This window comes from Phodopus roborovskii, unplaced genomic scaffold (genome assembly GCF_943737965.1).
Source record: "Phodopus roborovskii unplaced genomic scaffold, PHOROB, whole genome shotgun sequence".
In the NCBI taxonomy this organism is placed as follows: Eukaryota; Metazoa; Chordata; class Mammalia; order Rodentia; family Cricetidae; genus Phodopus; species Phodopus roborovskii.
The window spans coordinates 1,903,977-1,923,342 of NW_026126541.1; the positions used below are offsets into that span (position 1 = coordinate 1,903,977).

At 48.4% G+C, this 19,366-nt stretch overlaps 1 protein-coding gene across 4 annotated transcripts in view; it reads right to left on the reverse strand.

Moving 5' to 3' along the window:
* Slc18a2 (solute carrier family 18 member A2) overlaps positions 1-14,419 on the reverse strand; it is a 33,699-nt gene extending 19,280 nt beyond the window's left edge. Inside the window, exons 1-9 of one of the 4 annotated variants that reach the window (XM_051199782.1) lie at positions 14,284-14,416; positions 13,838-13,970; positions 11,798-12,158; positions 1,982-2,040; positions 1,625-1,708; positions 1,261-1,353; positions 433-522; positions 300-343; positions 167-227 (exon numbers count right to left, since the gene is read on the reverse strand). In XM_051199782.1, the coding sequence (XP_051055739.1) occupies positions 167-227; positions 300-343; positions 433-522; positions 1,261-1,353; positions 1,625-1,708; positions 1,982-2,040; positions 11,798-12,158; positions 13,838-13,958 (913 nt within the window). In that variant the 5' untranslated portion in view covers positions 13,959-13,970; positions 14,284-14,416. Of the gene's footprint in view, positions 1-166; positions 228-299; positions 344-432; positions 523-1,260; positions 1,354-1,624; positions 1,709-1,981; positions 2,041-11,797; positions 12,159-13,837; positions 13,971-14,272 lie in introns of all 4 variants that reach the window. The other 3 variants (XM_051199784.1, XM_051199783.1, XM_051199781.1) reach the window with 3 other exon arrangements.
* Between the last annotated feature and the right edge of the window lie 4,947 nt (positions 14,420-19,366).

The window sequence follows — 19,366 nt, forward strand, 5'->3', positions numbered from 1 at the left end:
AAGGCCAAGTAGTGAGCCTTTGACATAAAGACAAGAAACAAGCGAGGATAAGGCAGGATATCCATGTCCCAGACCACATATTTCCAGCAGGCAAGTGGAAATCAGCACTACCTACCTACCACCTTAGAACTACCCTTAACTTCAAGAACTCAGGAAGGAGTCCCACCTGCAGCAATGAGGATGTATGGGTCCTTCAGCAGCGTAGTTAGGGGTGTCCCCTTCTGACTCTGTCAGGCAAAAACAGGGGTTAGAGAGAGTTACCTGAGCCACCCTTCGGCCTTTACCTCCCAGTTGCTTACCTCTGGAAGCACCCGGGATGGCTGGAGCACAAACAGCTGAATGGCTACAAAGCAAAAGCACAGATGACTCTCTTGGAAAGCGAAAATGTCCCAGGCACATGCCATCACAGAAGCTAAGCCCATAGCCACTCACCTCCATCCAAGAGTACCAAGGCCGCTAGAACCAAGAAGGGAGCTGTCTTCCCCACAAACTCATAGAGCACGCTCCCGAAGGGGGGTCCCACTGTAGGAAGAGAGAGACCCACGAGACGGCATGGTGGGTGGGTACCCCTCCCCATAGAAGAAGACACCCGTTTGAGTCTTATATCTTGTTCCTTAAAAGATCTGAGGTGACACCATACATTCAACTTAGCATCATGTTGAGCTTCTCCCCAGGTAGGTTTTCACCTAGGGGATGGAAAGACCTCACAAAAGCATCCTTAAGGGGCCCGAAGCAAACAAGGTAGGTCAGCGGCTGTGTTAGCTCTGTAGCACAGCAGGGTCCTACACAGCCGTTTCTTTGCTATCAGCAGACATGGGCACCACTGGCTCCAGAAAGAAGTAAAATGTCAACGATGGGAAAGGGAAAAGATCCAACTCTCCTTCAGGAAAAATATCTGTCCCCTGGCCTAGGATGTCAGCCATGGTGGGCGTAATGGCAGACACAGAAGGCTGGGTGTTTCTCTCAGATTATAACGTGGACGTTTTGAGAAGAGGGGGCCTGACAGACCATCCTACTCAACTCTGTGTTTTATATTGGAGCCTACAAGGTTTGGGGACAGAGGCCAGGGAAGGACAGACTCTGCCTCCATTTCCAAAAACCCCGTGGAGGTTAAAAAAAAAAAAAAAAAATAGAAAGGGGAGGTCTGGATGCCTGTTCCCGGGGATGTGGGTGTGAGCTCCGTGTGGCCAGGACTAACGGGCAAGGACAATTGTAACTCAACGCCAAGCAGGTCCTACCTTCACAGTGACTAATACATACCTAAGACTCCCATGGCTAGGCCCCCCAAAGCAATCCCCATGGCGTTACCCCTCTCTTCATCATCTGTATACACGCTGGCCAGCATGCCCATTCCTAAACAAGAAGATCCAGTCAGTGCCCATGCCCTGGGGAACACCAAAAACATCACCCATGACATCCCCCCTCCCTCCCATGGCGTCCCCCCGCCCCTGCCCATCTTCCTCAGCCCATGAAACTAACTGAAATATAACGCTAGGCAGAATCCACCAAGAAGGTGGACATCTTCTCCAGAAACCTTTCTCCACCCTCCTCTACCTCTAGTCCCAACATTAGTCCACACAAGTGCCCAGCCAGGCTCCCTGCCCCCTGGTGCGTTCATGCCTACCAGCCACGGATGAGCAAGAGGAGCCAATTCCCTGCAGGGACCTGGCGATCAGCAGGAAGGCATAACTGCTGGAGAAGGCAAACACTGCCAAGAGAAGAGGCCCAGACCCTCACATCAAGGTCATGCCCCTGCCCACCAGACAGAGATGTGGCAACATTGTGTGATTCTGGAACCCACCCTTGCATTAATGAGTGTGTCCATACTTGAGGCTGTGGGCTGCTCTATGAAGCCCCCTCCTATCTGTACTATTACCAATACAGCATCCCCTCCTCCCCCAGGTCTAGTCTGATTCCCAGCTCTCGGGAGACAGGGCTCCTTCCAAGACTCGCATGCAGAAGGCAAACAGTAGATACTTACTAACTGTTGAGATAAACATGATGCAGAATCCAGCAAACATGGGAATCGGATAGCCAATTCTGAAAGACACAGACATGAAGAGTCTGATGACGGCTGGCTGCTTTTGTGAGGCTTTATATTGATTTTTGCAGCCGTTATCCGTTTGGGATCAGCTGGATAAGTGCTCTGTCGACTTGTCTGAAAATTCATATACTCCGTGTTTCCTACGTGACCTTTCCGTGTTTGACTGTCTTAGAATATGAATACACTTATGGGATGCCACTCTGAATGGAAATTTCTCTGGAATAAATGTTAACACAATATTGGCAAGTAAACCCAAACACATCTAAAAGACAGAGAGCCTATTTCCGTCATCATTGTTATTATTATCATTAGTGAAGTCTTTGCAAGAATTTCCCCAAAGGGAAAACCATGGTCAGTCAAAGAAGCTTCCAGGCCCTTCTGCGTGGAGGTAAGGCCCCCCTGCTTTGATAAAAGCCCATCAAATGAGTCACCTGGCAAGAGAAACAGAGGCATTAGCATCAAGATGTTAAGATCTTCCTTCCTGCTGACCACACAGACTGAAGCTGGCTTAGAAAGAAAGGCCTAGGGTCCCATGCAAAAAGTCTTAAGTCCAAGTTGCTTGGTAGGAATGATGTCCACTGAGGACCCTGGCACCAGGACACATTGTATCAGGAAGGTGTATGTTAGCTTAGACACATATCCTCCACACCCACCCCAGGCAAGTCTCCTTTGGTCTCCACAGAGAGAAAAGGCTGTCACCTTGAACCCAAATACAAAAAGGTATCCATATGCAACTGACTACCAGGGAATCTGAAACAGGAAAGATTCTTCAGAAACTTTATTTGCTCCCCATGGTGTGTGTGTGTGGGGGGGGGTCAGAAGTCAACCTCTAGTGTCATCCATGAGAATGCCATCTACCTCCTTTGAAATATCTCCTACTGCTCCCCCAAGTAGGCTAGACGTGCTGACCAGGAAGCCCCAGGGGTCTTTCCTCCGGGACCCGCCTCCCTAGCATTGGGATTATAGGTCAAGCATTTGTACGTACGTCTGGGGACCAAACTCAGGTCCTCATGCTTGCAAGGCAAGAGCTTTACTGACTGAGCCATCTCTCCAGCCTCTCCCCTCCACTCCATTCCATTTTCTCCCTTCCTCTGCTGTGTGGGCAGGAGCTACCCAGCACCTCTGCCCTGGAGGTAACACCAACCCTGCCTAAGCTACTGCCCCTTGGCTGGTTCTCCCAACCTAGGGAAGCTCACAGGTTCCCAGACCTCTTCTTCCTCCAGCCTGGAATCCCAGGGACCTGGAAAGGGAACAAATGAACCCCAAAAAGAAAGCCAAGCGTGAGCATGCCGTGTCCAGTCCTGCATCACACAAAGTGCCCATCAGCACCTCCCTTTGAAGGCTTGGTACCCAGCCCCATGAGCAGTCACATGGCTAGCCCACATGGCTTCCTAAGAGTGGCTGACCACCGCCTCATTTCACAGATGGGAAAACAAAGACATGAAGAAGTGACTTGTCAAACATCATTTGGGCTAACTGTTCTTGGGCTACGTATGTCCTCCAGACCAGGGCTTTTCCTTGTAAATTTGACAACCTCGTTGGGTAGGCAGAGGTCACAGAGCTGGTTTTGAGTGGGATCTTTTCAACAGTCCTTTTGACATAGATTGTGTGTGTGGTGTGTGTGTGTGTGTGTGTGTGTGTGTGTGTGTGTGTGTGTACACGTGCACATGCACCCACAGAGGACCCAGAGGAAGATGCCAGATGTCCCATTCTGTCATTTTCTGCTGTGTTCCCTTGAGATGGAGTTTCTCACAAAACAGTGCTCACCATCCCTGCTACAGTGGCTTGCCAGTGAACTCCTAGGAGCTACCTGTCTCTCTCATGGAGCCCTTGGGCCCCCATGAGCATCCCTGCAACCACTTAAGACATCTGTGATCCCTCCGTCGACTATAGATAGAAGCTCTTAGTAGTTTCAGGACAAATCCTGAGAAACCACAACTCTTTCGTGTGACCCTTGTACCACTAGTGATATCACAGCTAGCCTACAGTCTATCCAGTTTCCCTGGTCACCTTTCAGAGAACATCTGCTGAGGTATGGGATCCTTCTCCTGGTGCCTGGACCCAGGGACCAGCAATCTGATGGTTCTCACTTCATTCCTTAAGGCAGCTGATTATATACCTCCTTTTCAGGTGGCCAACCCTGGAGCTCAGGGAAGCTGAGGGAGGAAACAGGACCACATTTGAGGTGGTGGGTATACTGAGGCAGGGTAGGAAGACGTGAGACATGGGAAGGGGAATGAGTCCTTAATTGCAGAGTCCGGTTGAAGTCTCTCACCAGCTGAGAGTCAATTCCAGCACAATTAATACTTGCCCTGAAGGTTGCTAACGTGGAGAAAATGCTCTTTTTATAAAGGAATCACAAAGAATATGAAGGTAGCAGTGGTCTTTTTTTTCCAGGCATGAGCCTGACATTGTCTGGGAAACACACACACACACACACACACACACACACAGAGAGAGAGAGAGAGAGAGAGAGAGAGAGAGAGAGAGAGAGAGAGAGAGATACACAAAACCTAAAAACTTGGTTTTGGTAAATCTTACCTTTCTTGCCATACTGGTGAGCTAGGGTTTTCCCTTTTCAGCTTTCACCCTAGCCAGGGTACCTGAGGATACTATGACATCACTTAAGCTTCTAAGCAATCTCTTAAGAATTTAAGAACCTATCAAAACTGTATACAAGACTACCATAAAGACAGCTGAGTGCAACTGTCTCTCAAGGATGCCACCCCTGCATAGGCAAGTCTTACCTTTCCCACCACCACCTCTCTTTCTAGTAAGCTTAAATCTGCTATAAATTCTTCTTAACAAATTCCAACTCTGGCTTGGCGTTGGTAGTACACACCTTTGATCCCATGGCTCGGGAGGCAGAGGCAGGTGGATCTCTGTGAGTTTGAGGCCAGCCTGGTCTATAGAGTGAGTTCCAGGACAGGCTCCAAACAACACAGAGAAACCCTGTCTCAAAATAACAAACAAACAAAACCCAATAAAATAAAAATAACTATGTCTCATCCTGAAATTCCTTTCCGTGTCAAAGAATCCCAACCCCGCCTGAGTAAATTCCGGTAAAGAACTCCTCAAGACACCAGGACCACAACATGGAGTGGTATGCCTCTGGTACGCATTTCACTGCTGTGCATGCAAGTCCCAGGGACAGTGGATCCCAGTGCCTGATGGGATGGAGGGCACAGGGTCTCATTACAAACCTTAGGGTTGTGTGCCTAGACCTGGATCTTTGTACCAAGCTCAGAGCTATTGTGATGGTTGCTTTAGCAATTCCTTTGGGATTCCAACACAAAACAAGTAGTGGATGACAGAATGGCCAAGCTGGGGGGAACCACAAAAGCCAACTAACTGTCCACTCCAAAAGCTCCACACACCTGGGTTTAGGGCACTCTCTTTTCTTAGCCCAACACGCATGTGCTTCCCACTCTACACTGGCCAAGCAGCAAGCAGAATGGTTAAGCAGTCACCTTGGCAACACTGGTGCTTAGCCCCACCTTCTGGGATGCCACCCCCAGACTCTCTTAGCTGTCTGTACAACCCCCTCAGAAGAAGAGCTGTCCAGGGTACTGAGCTGTGAAGGGGCTCCTTCCCTTCAATGACTCTGAAATGGACAGGGACTCAAGTGACATGAGTCATCACCGGCTGAGTTTTCTCCCTTGTCTCAACCCAAGGCCATCACAATTAAAGTATTGCTAGCAAAGCTAGATCTGATTCAGCAAAGCTTATATCCTAATGGCCTGTTATCAACCCCTTTGTGAGTCATGCTGGACCACAGTCATTGTCTACACAGCTCCAGGGAACAATTGATTCAATTTGAACGTGACTAAAAACCATATAGTGACTCCCTCAGAAGACATCTAGAACAATAGATGTTACACTGGCTGCAAAAACTAACGAGTAGAGAAACCCCATGCCCTCGTTTTCCTTGTAGTGTTAGATTATAACCAGCTTGGGGAGGAAAGCGTTCATTTGGCTTACATGTCTCAATCACTGAGGGAAATCAGGACAAGAACTCAGGTAGGAGCAGAGGCATGAACCATGAAGGAATGATGCTTATTGACTTGCTGCCCGAGACTTGCTCAGCCTGCTTTCTCATACAACCCAGGGCTAGAGGTAGCATGACCCTGGGCCCTCTTACATCAATCACTTGTCAAGGAAATGCCCCCAAAGACTTGCCTACAGGCCAGTATGATGGAGAAAATTTAGCCTAGGTCCCCCTTTCCAAGGTAACAAAACTAACCAGCATGCCCTCTGACAATTGATACTTCTTTCTTCTGTAATGCTAACTGTTCCTTTTTTACTAGAAAGACTAACACAACCACACCTCTCTTCTCATCTCACCAAGACCACAGTATCTTCCCTTCAATCACTGTAAATGACAGAGAAGAAAGGTATAAATAGAGACCCTGTAGAATGTGACCAGTCACCAGCAGAGGCATGATCTCCTCTTCAATAATGCTTGCACACCCCTAAAAGGTACAACAGGAAATGAATGTCAAGAAACAGGAATATCTTAAATTCACTCAGCTATCACAGGAAGTTGGTTCAGCATTTAGGAAATGAAATTCTTAAGCCCAGCCCTTGGATCTGCTGGAGTCCGGGCTGTCGTGTGCAGGGACCTGTGTGAACCACACACCTGCCTGGGCTTGAGTCCCTGTGCTCACGGCAGAACGCTCCAATTCCGTCCCTGGTTCCTTCTGGCTTCAGTGTGGGAAGCCCATCGTGAGCCCATTGTTCTCCTCCCTACCCATCCCAGTGATGTCTAAGATGGGAGATCCCTTTCCCAAGCAGCTGGTTTCCCTGTCTGCAGATGATCTGAAAAGGTCACTGCTTCTTTCTACAAAGCCTACTTCAGACCAAGCGGCTGAAGCTAGAGGGGAAAAAAAAAAAACCCAAGAAGATTTCAGAAAGCTTTTATGCCCTGTGGCTTCCTGCCTGTCATTCAGACGTTAGCTAAGGTCTGCGGGAAAAATAACTGCTTTCAGATATACTGGGTAACTATGGAAATAAATTAAGCCACTGACACTGGCTTGATAAAAAGCAGACCACCCAGATAAAGGCAGGCTAAGAAGGAAGTGAAGCTAACGGAGTGGCTGCCCCTGGGCTATTTGCTAGCTCGAAGCAGCACTTGGTTCTAAAGATGTAACTACTATTTAAAGTAGGCGCTGAACAGGTCAAGACATGGCAACTTCGTCCTGGACTGGGGATGTAGCTGAAAGCTCCCTCATGCTTAGCATCTGAACTTTAACCTTTCAATAAAAAGGAGAGGGGAGGAGAGAGGGGCAGACAGAGCACACGTTGCCTGATTTATGAGAGAGGAAGGTAACAATGTTTTTATATTGTCTTTCTAGAGCATTCCTTTACACACACACACACACACACACACACACACACACACACATGCCTTTTATTGTTTTTATTTACTTTTCTTTTCTTTACATATGAATCCCACTTCCCCCTCTGTCCCTTCTTCCTGCTTCCCCCAACTTCCCCTCATCTCAATCCCACATCTACTCCTCACAAAGGGTAAGGACTCCCATGGAGAGTCAATGAATTCTGTCCTGTTGAGACAGGACCAGGGCCCTCCTCGCCTCCTCCGTGTCTAGGCTAAGCAAGGTATCTTTCCATACGAAGGGGGCTCCAAAAAGTCAGTTCACTCATTAGGATACCTCCTGCTCTCGCTGGCAGTGACCCTACAAATTGCCCAAGCCTCTCCCGCATTCAGGGGGCCTAGTTCAGTCGGATGCACGTTGCCTAGCTCTTAGTTCAGAGTCAGTGAGCTCCCACTGGCTTGGGTCAGCTCTTTCTGCGGGTCCCCCATCATGGTCTTGACCCCTTTGCTAAAAGTCACTAATTAGCCTCAATGATGATCAGGTCACTAGTAGAATCCTGTATCTCCTTTGATATACAGTTACCATTATGGAATGAACAGTTCAACTAGAATTACAAAACAAGTCACATGAGCCTTCATTAGGGAAATGGACCAACCATCTGAGACATGGATACATGGAGAGTAAGTACATGTTCCAAAAATCAAGTGTCCTTCCTTTTCTGTCCTGTCCCACAGTGTGGCTGTAAGTATACAGTAGCCAAAGTAAAATAAAACAAGAAAAGTGTGTAGCCAAGGCTTGCCCAAAATGGTCACATTGTGTTCTCAGAATTCAGTATGAGGTAGCATCCCAGTATTTTAAATACTAACAGCCTACGATGTGTCAGCCACTGTGCTGACACCACCTTGGTCACAAATGCCAAAGTGGGTGTAGAGTCTGAGTGATGTGGGGTATCTGGGCTCACAGTGGACTCCTCCTAAGTTAACACAAGATAGTATTAGAGAAGATGCTCTAGACAGGCTCGTCCCTATGTCTTTGGGAGTGTCCAAGCCTGGGCCAGAGCTGGGGGAGGTACAGATGGGAAAGACTCAGGCTGTCTTGGCGTTTAAGTTCCCCACATGGTGATTAAAAAGTGCGCCTGTCTCAATTCAGCTTGGCCCAGAAAAGGCCCAAGGGGATGCTGAGAGTAACAGTTTTACTGAGTTGTCCTATGGAGCAGTAAAGAATTGGAGGGATAAGAAGCCAGCTTAGGGACAGGTGTGTCTGCTGTGCCATACCACAGTTGTGTGAGTACTTTTTTTTTTTTTTTTTTCTCCTGTGCCATCCACTCCTTTACCTCTAAAATTCTAGGCCTGGGGTAGAGGCTCCTTGGCAAAATCAGCAAGGTGCTTCTATGGCTTTGTAACCAGTAATCTAGGCACTGCCACTTAGGCATGGGTGTTTACGACACAGAATGTGAGTTATACATAGCTCTTTCATCAGAAATGTGTCTGTCGATTTTAAAACGCCGTTTTAAACACATTTGCTTACAACACTGAAAATGTGAGTCATGCCTCTTGTTGGTAACTGAATGTGGGATCGGAACAAATCTCATCCAGACTGTTTGCAGTGCCTCCCAGGGAGACTGGGAGAGCTATTCCAATGAACGTGTCCTTCTTTGTTAGTTGCTATCAGAACAATGGTGGGGAGCAGAGCTTTCCAGTGGCCACAGGAGCCACAAGTCTCTAAAGCTGCATCTCCTGAGCTTGGAAACTATTCAAAAAAATTTTACAAACTACAATAATTTTTGAAGGGATAACAGAGTTCACCTGATTGCTCTGTATCAGTCAATAGTAACGTGTTTGCATTCCTGTGTTCCCAGGCAGCAACAGAATTTAAAAAAAAAAAATCATGTTTAAATGTAATGCACAGCCAGGACAAATAGTTAGGGTGTATGCTCTGTCTCATTTCCAAACGGGATCGCTCACCATAAGGTTAGACTACAGTTCACAAACCCAAAGCAAAATTGGGATTTTCTTGGAGGACAGTCTGAGACACGAGTCTAAGTAGCTTCAACCTTAAAGCTTTAGGACAGTGGTTTTCAACCTTTCTAACACTGTGACTCTTTAATACAGTCCCTCATCTTGTGCTGACACCCAACCATAAAATTATTTTGCTGCTACTTCATAACTATAATGTTGCTACTGTTATGAACCGTGATGCAAATATCTGTGAAGGAATTGTCTGACCCTGGGGTCACAACCCACAAGTCGAGACCCTCAGCTTTAGGGGACGTTTAAGAGGGGAAAGTCTCACTGTCTTACACGAAGCTGTTTCTCAAAGACATAAGTAAAACATTAAGGACAAGATTGGGATTTTTGAAAGCGGTCTGGAAGACTGGAATATTCACCTCACTTCAGCAAGTTGGCTAAGTATTACCCAGTGCCTCTTCATGTTCCCGCCTGAGTGATTGGCAGGGCATCATTACGATAATGTCCTCAATTTTCCCATGTAGCATTCAAGCTGTTTACTCTGTCAGAACACAAAACCCTGAGCCGTTTTTCTGTAATTATACTAGATGCATTTAAAGAAGTGCTCTTAGTCTTGAAAAAGAAAAGAAGCAAGCCTGTGCATGACTCCCAAGCTCTGTTTGGTTTTGTCCTGGAGAACAGAGGAGGGGCAGAATGTCACCTCCGTAATAGGACTTTCTCCGTGGGTGCACACTCAGCCATGCCCGGGTTCAATTGCTTAGCATGCTTTGTATGGAAGCCGTGCAGTATTGCTTGGAAGCCAGGAGGGCTGGCTGGAGCCCGGGTGGTTAACACAGGCTCGGTGGTGGCAGTAACCAGTCTACAATATCACCCTGCAACAGGAAGTGAGCTGGTGCTGGGTGACGGCGATTGTTGTCATACCCTGTCATACCCTGACCCTCTGAGGCCACCTCAGCCTTCTCAGCTCACAGACCTTGAGCCCCATAGAAGCACAGGGCTCTACTCTTATTGGGCCTTTGCTTAGTTCTCTGCTATAGTTGATATCTTCAATGCTTTATAACATCTGAGCACAGAGCCCCACATTTTCACTTTGCACTGCACCCCACAAACTATCTGGACGCTTGCTCCCTGCTGCCCGGCTCACAGATTCTTCATTGTGTGGCTCTGGGATCCAAATAACTCGCTGGCCCCATAATTAACCCCTGTGCCTCTGGTCTAGCGCTTGGGAACCGGGTAGCTTCACCTAGGGACCCCTTCCTGACCACTCCCCTGCCCCTGTCTCTTAGCATCACCCCATCCTCCAAGCTCTTGTCCTTGCCTTTTCTAGCCTGTGTTACAGCTATGGGCCTGAAATGATGGTCGCTCCCCTCTCTACCGTTGTAAAAACGAGGCAGAATCTTGCACATATAACTCAGGCTAGACTACTATTTACTATGTAGCCTAGACTGACCGCCCTTTATCCCAAGGCAGTCCTCCTAGGAATCACAGCCGACCTCCGCTAGCTCTCAGTCCTCACGGCTAACATCTTCAGGATGTCAGTACCCTGGGCTCTGAGTCCCCACCTTGGTGTAGAAGGATACTTGCTGGATGGCTGCCAACAATGGAGACAAGGATGCCAAACAATCGGTAACTTCTAGGCTACTCAAAACCAACTTCAGCGGCTTGGGCTCTCTTCCCTCACAGTATGAGGACAAAATGGAGTGACCAACAGCAGGGAGAGGGTCCATCCCAGAACCTCCACGTCAGCTCAGTTTTAACCGGTGCAGCAGGCCCATTGATCTCTCCCACATGGGGACAGCCGCTAGGTCTTTCCTCGCGTTAGTCCTAAAATAAAGCACCTTGGCTCTCAGCGCCATTTTCTTATTTGCCGTGTGTTTGTTCTTGCTTTTTGTTTTGTTTTGAGATGGGTCGTGTGTAGCTCAGGCTGGCCTTAAACTTGCTATGTAGCCAAGGACGACCCGGGGCTTATTTTTTCCCTGCCTCCCCCCTCCCGAATGCTGGGATTACAGTCATGGGTGGCAATGCCCATTTATGCGGCACTGGAGATTGAACCCAGGGTGTATACTAGGCTAGCACTCTACCTGCTCTACAGCGCCAACCCCGACCTTAGTTTTCTCTAATCAATCACAGGGTCGGGAAAGCCATGCAACCACGATGGTTATGATCCTGAAGAGCTTCTGCTAACCTAAGAGCCGCTGTGACAGACGTAAGCTGTGCACTTAGGGCACATGTTTCCTCCCTTCTGCCGTGTTTCCTATGTTAGTACCTTTAAGGCAACAGAAGGAAAGATAGGTGGAGTAGACACGGAAGACACCAGGCTCAGGTGTTTGGCTTCTCTGGCCCACCATCCACCAATTCTGACAGACGAGCAAGCGGCGGGCTGCAGGGAAGTGAACTGGGAGCCGTGCAACTTAACATGCTCTCTTCACCCGAGGCACACAGCTACTTACCTGTTGGTCAGCAGCCCAATGAATGGGTTGGTAAGGAGCTGGACAGTGGCTTTGGAGGCAAACAGCAGCCCAACTTGCACATTTTCATTCAGGAGATCTTTGTCTTCACTTGGACAGTCAGAAGGGACAGTGGATGTGTTGGTCACCATGTGCTGTGTGGTGGTGGCCTTGTATGGCTGTTCTCCTGGGAGGCCACCGGTGGCATTTCCAGTGACATTTCCAGTGACGGGAATGGTAGAGTTGTCATAGTAGGAGAATATGCCCTGTAAGGTTCCTGAGGTGGTGGCTGTGAGTGCTGGCTTGATTTCTGTAGTGTTTTTCTCATGCTCGATGCTGTACAGGTAGCTGGGTATGATGGGCACTGGGGACAATGTCAGGGAGAGGGTTAATTATCACACCAGAACCTTTTCTGAGACAAAAAGCCATCAACATTAATGTCCTGTGAGAGGCCAAATGAAACCAGAAGGGTGGACCATGTGCCCCAGAAGAGGAAACCATGTTCAGACGACATACCTGGAACAATTTCATATTGCTTAGTCTGAGAGAGTTTAAATAGATGATAGATAGATAGATAGATAGATAGATAGATAGATGATAGGTAACAATTCTGAGGGTCCCCCATGCCCGAGGGGTAGCAGCTGCATCGGTATGACTGGCCACAGAGATGTCTATGGTTTATAGGGGTTTCTCATTACAGAATTCCTTCAGAGGAATATGCTTGAAAGGCAAAACACTGTCCAAAGCAAGTCAGTGCTGGCCCAGGGTCAGAGAGGTTCCACAGATTTCAAAAATGGATAAGGCAAAGAAACAGACATCTAAATTCCATTATGTACTTTGCGGGGTTGGGGGGAAACCAACCCTTGCAGGCGTTGGTAAACCGGACATTCTCAACAGATAAACTGCATTGCACCACCGGACCGGGGATCTGCAGGTTTCCACGGCCCTCCCTGAGAATCCCTTAGACTTCTATTGTGGAAAAACAAAGCTGCTTAATGTTATACAAGCTCTGGGCACATCGGGAACATGAAGCACCGAAGACAAAGGCCAGCTGAGACCCTGACTCCCTGTGAATCCCACAGCTGACTCTCCTGAGCTGAAAATAACAGTCTCTCAGACTCTGCAAGTGTGTGTGTGTGGGGGGGGGGGAGGTGACTCACTACCTGAGAGTCTGAATGAAAACCAATTATTTCTGTTTCATTGAAAATTGGTTTTCAAAAAGCACATTAGGTCTTTCACCACACTAACCCTAAAGTAAGGCACCTTGGCTTTCAGCTTCCTTTCCTTTGTTGTGTGTTTGGTTTTGCTTTTTATGTTTTAAGATAGGGTCACATGTAGCTCAGGCTGGCCTTAGTCTGTTTGAGGGACTAAGAGGCCCGGGTTTTGAACCCGTTTGGCCTGAACTTGTCATTTTAGGAGAAAGTATCAGACCAGCACATTCACAGTGTCATTCTCGAGTCCTACACAAGTTACCCTCGGATCATGTACACTTAAACACCACTTGCCTTTCTTCAGAGCTAGATGGCGACCTGCTCATTCAGCCGTCTACCAACTATTAACCCACCTTTCAGTAGCCTAGCAATTGTCCTAGTGGGCGGCAGCAACTCAGCGCATTGCCCATCTTCTACAGAAATCTTCTCCATCGCAGTGAAAATGGGCAAAGGGAAGCAGGCAATTATCAGGAGGAAACACAACTTCTGGTGCTTATCGGATGTCACGGGTTTTGACCTGACCTCCAGGAAAGCGAAGCCACAAGTGCAGCTTCCAGGAGCAGGGGCGAGGCAGGCTAGTATTCAAGGATGGGTTTTTGTTTTGTTTTGTTTTTCACAGCACGTTCTTCAACTTTTTGTACGGACAGAGCTGCTCAGATACACTAGGGTATTTGGGGTGCAGAGGACAGGTTGCCAGGGACGGGGCGGGGGACCCGGGCCAGAGGTGCGGGGGGGACAAGGGGTTAGACAATGAGGACGAGGTGCTAAGGACCCAGCGTCACGGACGGGGATGCCGGGGATCGGATGGCTGGGAAGCGAGGGCCATACTTACCCACGACGGTGAGCAGCATGTTGTCCAGCAGCAGCGCGAGGAACACGATGAACAAGATGAGCTTGCGCGAGTGGCGGCTGTCCCGCAGCCATCGCAGCAGAGCCAGCTCGCTCAGGGCCATGGCTCTGCTGTGCTGAAGGTGCGGGTGCGGTCAGTGGCTGGGACAGCCAGGAGGTCCCGCGCCACGCGGAGCCCAAGGAATCGCGCCCACCAGCGGTGGCCCGGGAAGACAGGGAGCGCCCGGCTCCGCTCAGTCCGGATAACGTCCCTAGGAGCTCCTCCAGAGTCGTCGGGGACCAGACCTGGGACCCAGGGACGCTGCCCCTCCCAGCCGCGCCCAAGGCGTCCGCTCTGCCTGAGTCCTGGGATCCCCGGACCCCGCCCACTGCCTTATAGGATCCCCGAAGGGTCTCTGTCCTCCCCGGCCTCGCGTACCTCCCGGTCACCTGCGAATGCCTGCTGGGTTCTTGCAACACTGCCCGGTTCTCAGTCCGTGCGTCCACGCAGCTCCAGGTCGCCTTCTCCGCCCCAGCGCCCCAGAGCCCTGCTCAGTTTACCCAGTCCGGTTCTGACGTCACGGACAGCGCAAAGCGGGGGCGGGGGGCTGGGACGCTGGCCTCCGCCCACCCAGAGCCGCCACTTGCCCCCAGCCTGGACTTGTGTCACGCGCGCCCACCCTGGCGGACCCTGGGGACCGGTGCAGGGGAAGAGTAGGCAGGGGAGTAGAGAAGGGAGCTGCAGGGTTCCAGAAAGGAGCCCAGAACCAGGAGTCAAGGGTCCTGGCCAAGGGTTTTCAGGTAACTCGGGCTTTCTTCTATCCCCAGGAGAGCCCAGTAGAAATTGTGAGCCACCGTATCCATAAACTGGCATCACCATGTCCCTAAAAATGGCCCAAGGTGACATGGATGAAGGCTGCGGGGTGTGCCCCAGGGCCAGAGTGCCACGGGGAAGCGGCACCCTCTGGTGAGATGGAAACAAAGGAAAAGAGGCCAAAACGGGGTTGGAGGCAAGTGAAGACCCCACCCCTCCCGAGATGAGGACACGTTTAAGAAAGTGGGTCAGCCAGTTTGGGACTCTGTAGAGCACCTGTAGATGGGCGGCAGAGCCTGGAACTAGCGGGGTGAGTGGCAAAGCGAACACATGACAGCTTGATAAGGGAGCTTCCTGCCGTCTGTGCTATGCCTGGGGTGTGATTTCGAGGGTTCAGAGTGGCAGCCCCCTCCCTCCCCAGTGATGGACTTGCTCTGCATGCTACCTCTGGTTAGGAATGTACCTGTGATAGACAGGAGAGAAACATCTCAACACACACACACACACACACACACACACACACACACACACACACACACACACACACGGGGCGGGGTGGTTTCCGATGCCCTACTGTGAGGCCAGAGGGGGAGAGCTGTGGTTTTGGCCACTTAGCATGGCAGTTACTGTGGCAGGCTCTCAGCAGAGTCTGTCCACGTTATGTTAATGCTCATCTGCTGTCAGCAGGAGCCGGCTTGGAGCAACCTTGTGATGTGTGGTCCTCTCTACTCTCTCCACTTCTCTTTCCTTTGGAGAGGGACCCCCTGCGCTTCCCACTGTTACCCTCCCCACCCCACCCCCATGATAAAAGATGTGTGGATGGGAAAAGTAGGTCAGTGACACACACGGGTCTCTGAAAAATCTCAGAGTGTGTGAAACTTAAATATTAAACGGGGAGGGAGATGGAGACACACTCAGGAGGAGAAAGCAGATGGCAGAAAACTGAGCCGTGGAGGGATGGAATTTATGGAGCACCCCAGTGTGTTGGCCCTGGAGCTTCTGGGCCCTGACCTGGGCCACAGGGTTAGTGAAGGGTGTCATGTAAACACTCTCACCAGATGCTGGGACCCCGATCTGGCATTTCCTTGATTACTGAAATTTGGCAGGTTATATGGGCTGGCCCCACCTTGTTTCTCCCAGCTCTGAAATGAGGATGATCCACTGAACCTCCTGCTTGGTGGTAGCGAGAATTAGTGCCGTGGTATGTCTGAATAGCAGCCCCCAGCATAGTTCGTGGCACACAGAGCCCTGCCATCCATTCAGGCAGTCGAGTGCTGCTAACACCAGCACCATGGTAGATTCTGGAGAGACATTAGTGATCGGAGGAGACCAAGTCTTCCGATTCAGATATTTATGAAGTAGTCACTTCATTATGGTGGTGGTGGTATGTGTGTGTGAGGGGGGTGTCCAGTGACATGCAAGAAACAACACAAAACTCCAGCCCAGCAAACAGGAGAAATGTGGCTCTAGGGAGCACTCCAGACCCACAGGACTCGACCTACACGGGAGGGGAGGTTCAAACTTTTTGATACCCCTCAAAATTTCTTTTAATATTAAATTTTGTTTTGGTGTATGAGTGTTTTGCCTACACGTAAGGATGTACACCACACACACCTGTGGTACCAAAGGTGGCCAGAAGAGGGCATCAGATCTCCTGGAGTTGTAGTTAGCTATCATGGGGGACTGTTAACTGCCAACCATCATCCAAAGTGGCCAAGAAAACCCTTTAAAAAAATCAAGTTGCCTTACCCACTTTTAAACTGGTATCTAAAATGATCTCTTTAATAAGAAATTAAAACAATTGGGCATCTATTATAAATATTAGCATTTATATATAAATAGCAGAATATAAATATCATGAAAATGTAAAACCACTCCATTGGCTTAAAAAGGCAAACATGTTTCTCTTTTACAGTTAAAAAAATTTACATTGTGTCCTCTGCTAGTTACTTTCCTAAGCTTGTCACTCAAGAAGAGAATCTCAAATCTCAATTAAAAAGAAATTATCTAAATTAAATTGGCCTTGTGTGCATGTGTATGAGGATTATCTCGGTTGTGTTGTTAGCCGAGGTGGGCAGACTCACCCAACATGGGCGTCACCGCTTCCTATGCAGGGGATCCTGGATTCACCTGTTTATGCTGTGGGATGTTTGTGTAATGACACAAATATGCCTTGCATTCCTTTATGCTGCATTTGTTTGACTCTGTGAAGCTGAGTCTATTTAAAACACCTGCCTATTTAAAACACCTGGCTGGCCTAATAAAGAGCTGAGCAGCCAATAGCGAGGCAGAAGAAGGGATGGGCGGGGCTGCAGACGGAGAGAATACGTAGGAGCATAATCAAGGATCCAGAAAAGAAGGGGCCAGCCACTCAGCTACACAGCCAGAAGTGGGATAAGGAGGAAAGAAAACATACAGAAATAGAGAAAGGTAAAAGTCCAGAGGCAAAAAAGAGGTGGGCTAAGTTAAGAAAAGCTGGGTAGAAAAAGGCCAAGCTAAGGCCTGGCATTTATAAAGAAGAATAAACCTCCGTGTGTATTTACTTGGGGGCCGAGCGGCAGGCCTCCCAAAGCGTTTAAAAAAGAAGAAGAAAAAGAAAACTACAGACCCTTAAGTTGCCTTTTTCTGGGCGGCTTATCGTGGCGAGGAGGGGACTAAGGCAGCTTCAAAGTTCTTGCTTCCTTTCCAGCAAAATTGTACACTACTTTGATGTTTATGGAATTTAATTCCTTGGTTCGTCACCTTATCTATTATGTGAACTGCAATGCATGAATAACGCATTAACTTTTAATTTTTTATTTTTCCTCGTGGCCATAAGGCTCTAAACATCTCCGTTTTATTCAGGATGTTGTGATTATGATTATTAATGGCCACTGATTATCAACGATATCCCGCATATGAGATGAATTTAATAAGTAATTATCAAATACTGAAAGAAAAATTGAACTAGAAGAGTATTACTCTGGACACGTGTGGCAGTACAACCTGACCTCCCCATGCTCAGGAGACTGAGTAGGAGGATGAAGGGTTTTGTGACAGCCCTTGCTAATTTGTGAAATTCTGCCTCAAAAACATAAAAAAAAAAAAAAACGACAATGAACAAGCAAGTAAACGTGCATTTTCTGGATTAACAAGACACCAATATTGTGCTTTTTGTTTAGTGCCCACAATACTTTCATGACTCAAAGCACTGTGACAGTAAGATGGTCAGAGTTGGATTGGGTGGGAGGCAAGTCTTATATTCCATGCAGGGAGATGGCAGATAGTTATGAGGGGGAAATGATAAAGAAACACCCTGTGTCCTCAAACAGGTAAAGCTGATCTCGGGTGAATTCTAAAACAGAGGACATATGGGAATGTAGGTCACTTGTGAAACCTCCATGCATATCAGAGACAGGCAATGGGAAGGCACGTCTGAGTCTTCCAGTGTCCACAGCCTACTCTCACACTACTCAACGCCTGCCTCCCCGTTTTGTGGTTAGTCTCCATTGTCGGTTTAACTGGATTTAGAGACACCTAGCTACATCTGTGACAACACCTTGGCGTGTATGTGAGGTTTCCAGAGAGGTTCTTAGCTCAGAAGGGGTGATCCATCCTGAGTAGGAATGATACTGACGCATGGATTGGAACCATAAACCAAATTTAAAAAAAGAAACTAAATGGAAAACCAGCGTTCATTTATCTCTATTGTCCATCTGTGTCAACCGTAACCAAAACCAACTGCTTGATGCTCCTGACACCATGATGGACTGTGCCCCTTTCAACTGTGGGCCAAAATAACCCTTCTTTCCTTCAGTTGTGTTTGTTGGGTATCCTACCACAGTAATGTGTAAAGTAAATACTACAGAGAATTGGTACCAGAAGTGGGGTCGTTTCTGTTATAAACTGGACTATGTGATTCTTGAGTTTTTGGAACTCTGCAGAAATAATGTAAAATAACTCCTAGAAATAATGTGCAGTAAAGTCCTAGAATCCTGTAAACAGAACTTAAGGGGCCATTCTGACTAGGGCCGGAAGACCAGAATGCTAAAAGAAATGCATGCAGTGAAGGCAGCAGCAACTCTATTGGGAATTAGGCTAGAGACCACTGGTGTTGTGTTCTGATAAAGAATCTGACTATGTTCTTCCCATGTCCTGAGAAATTGAATGAGGTCAAATTCTATCACAACAGGCTAATTCTTCATGGTTACTGCTGCCTGCCCTTACCCAGGTTTCTGTAAGAGAGGAGGCAAGAGAGGTGGAAAGATCTAGAAAATGTGAAGCTTAGCAAGAAAAGGAGAGTGAGTGAGTTTGAAGTCAGCAATGAGGAGGGCTCAGAGAAATATCAATTAGTTACAGATTGGTGTCTTTAAGGAGAAACACAGAGCTCTTTCTTCACTGGGATAACAGGAAAGGTACCTTGAAGGCAAGACCCCATCCACCGGAGGCTCCAACTTGTAAACAAGCAATTTGATGTCAAAGGAGAATGCTTAAGCCAAAACTGAAGGGTTCCCCATCTTCAGCCACTCCAAGCCATGTCCAGGGAGAAAGAGACTACAACTGTGATAGAAGGAGGCCAGATGGCGTCTCGAACCAGCAACATAATCTGTTAGTGTCCTAACATGGTGCTGTTTGTTTCCGGCATACGGAATGCAAGAGTGAAAGGACCCTGGAGGTTTGAAACAAGTTTCCGGAGACCTGCTAAGAGAAACAATGTATAGCCTCCAGGGATGCCCTGGG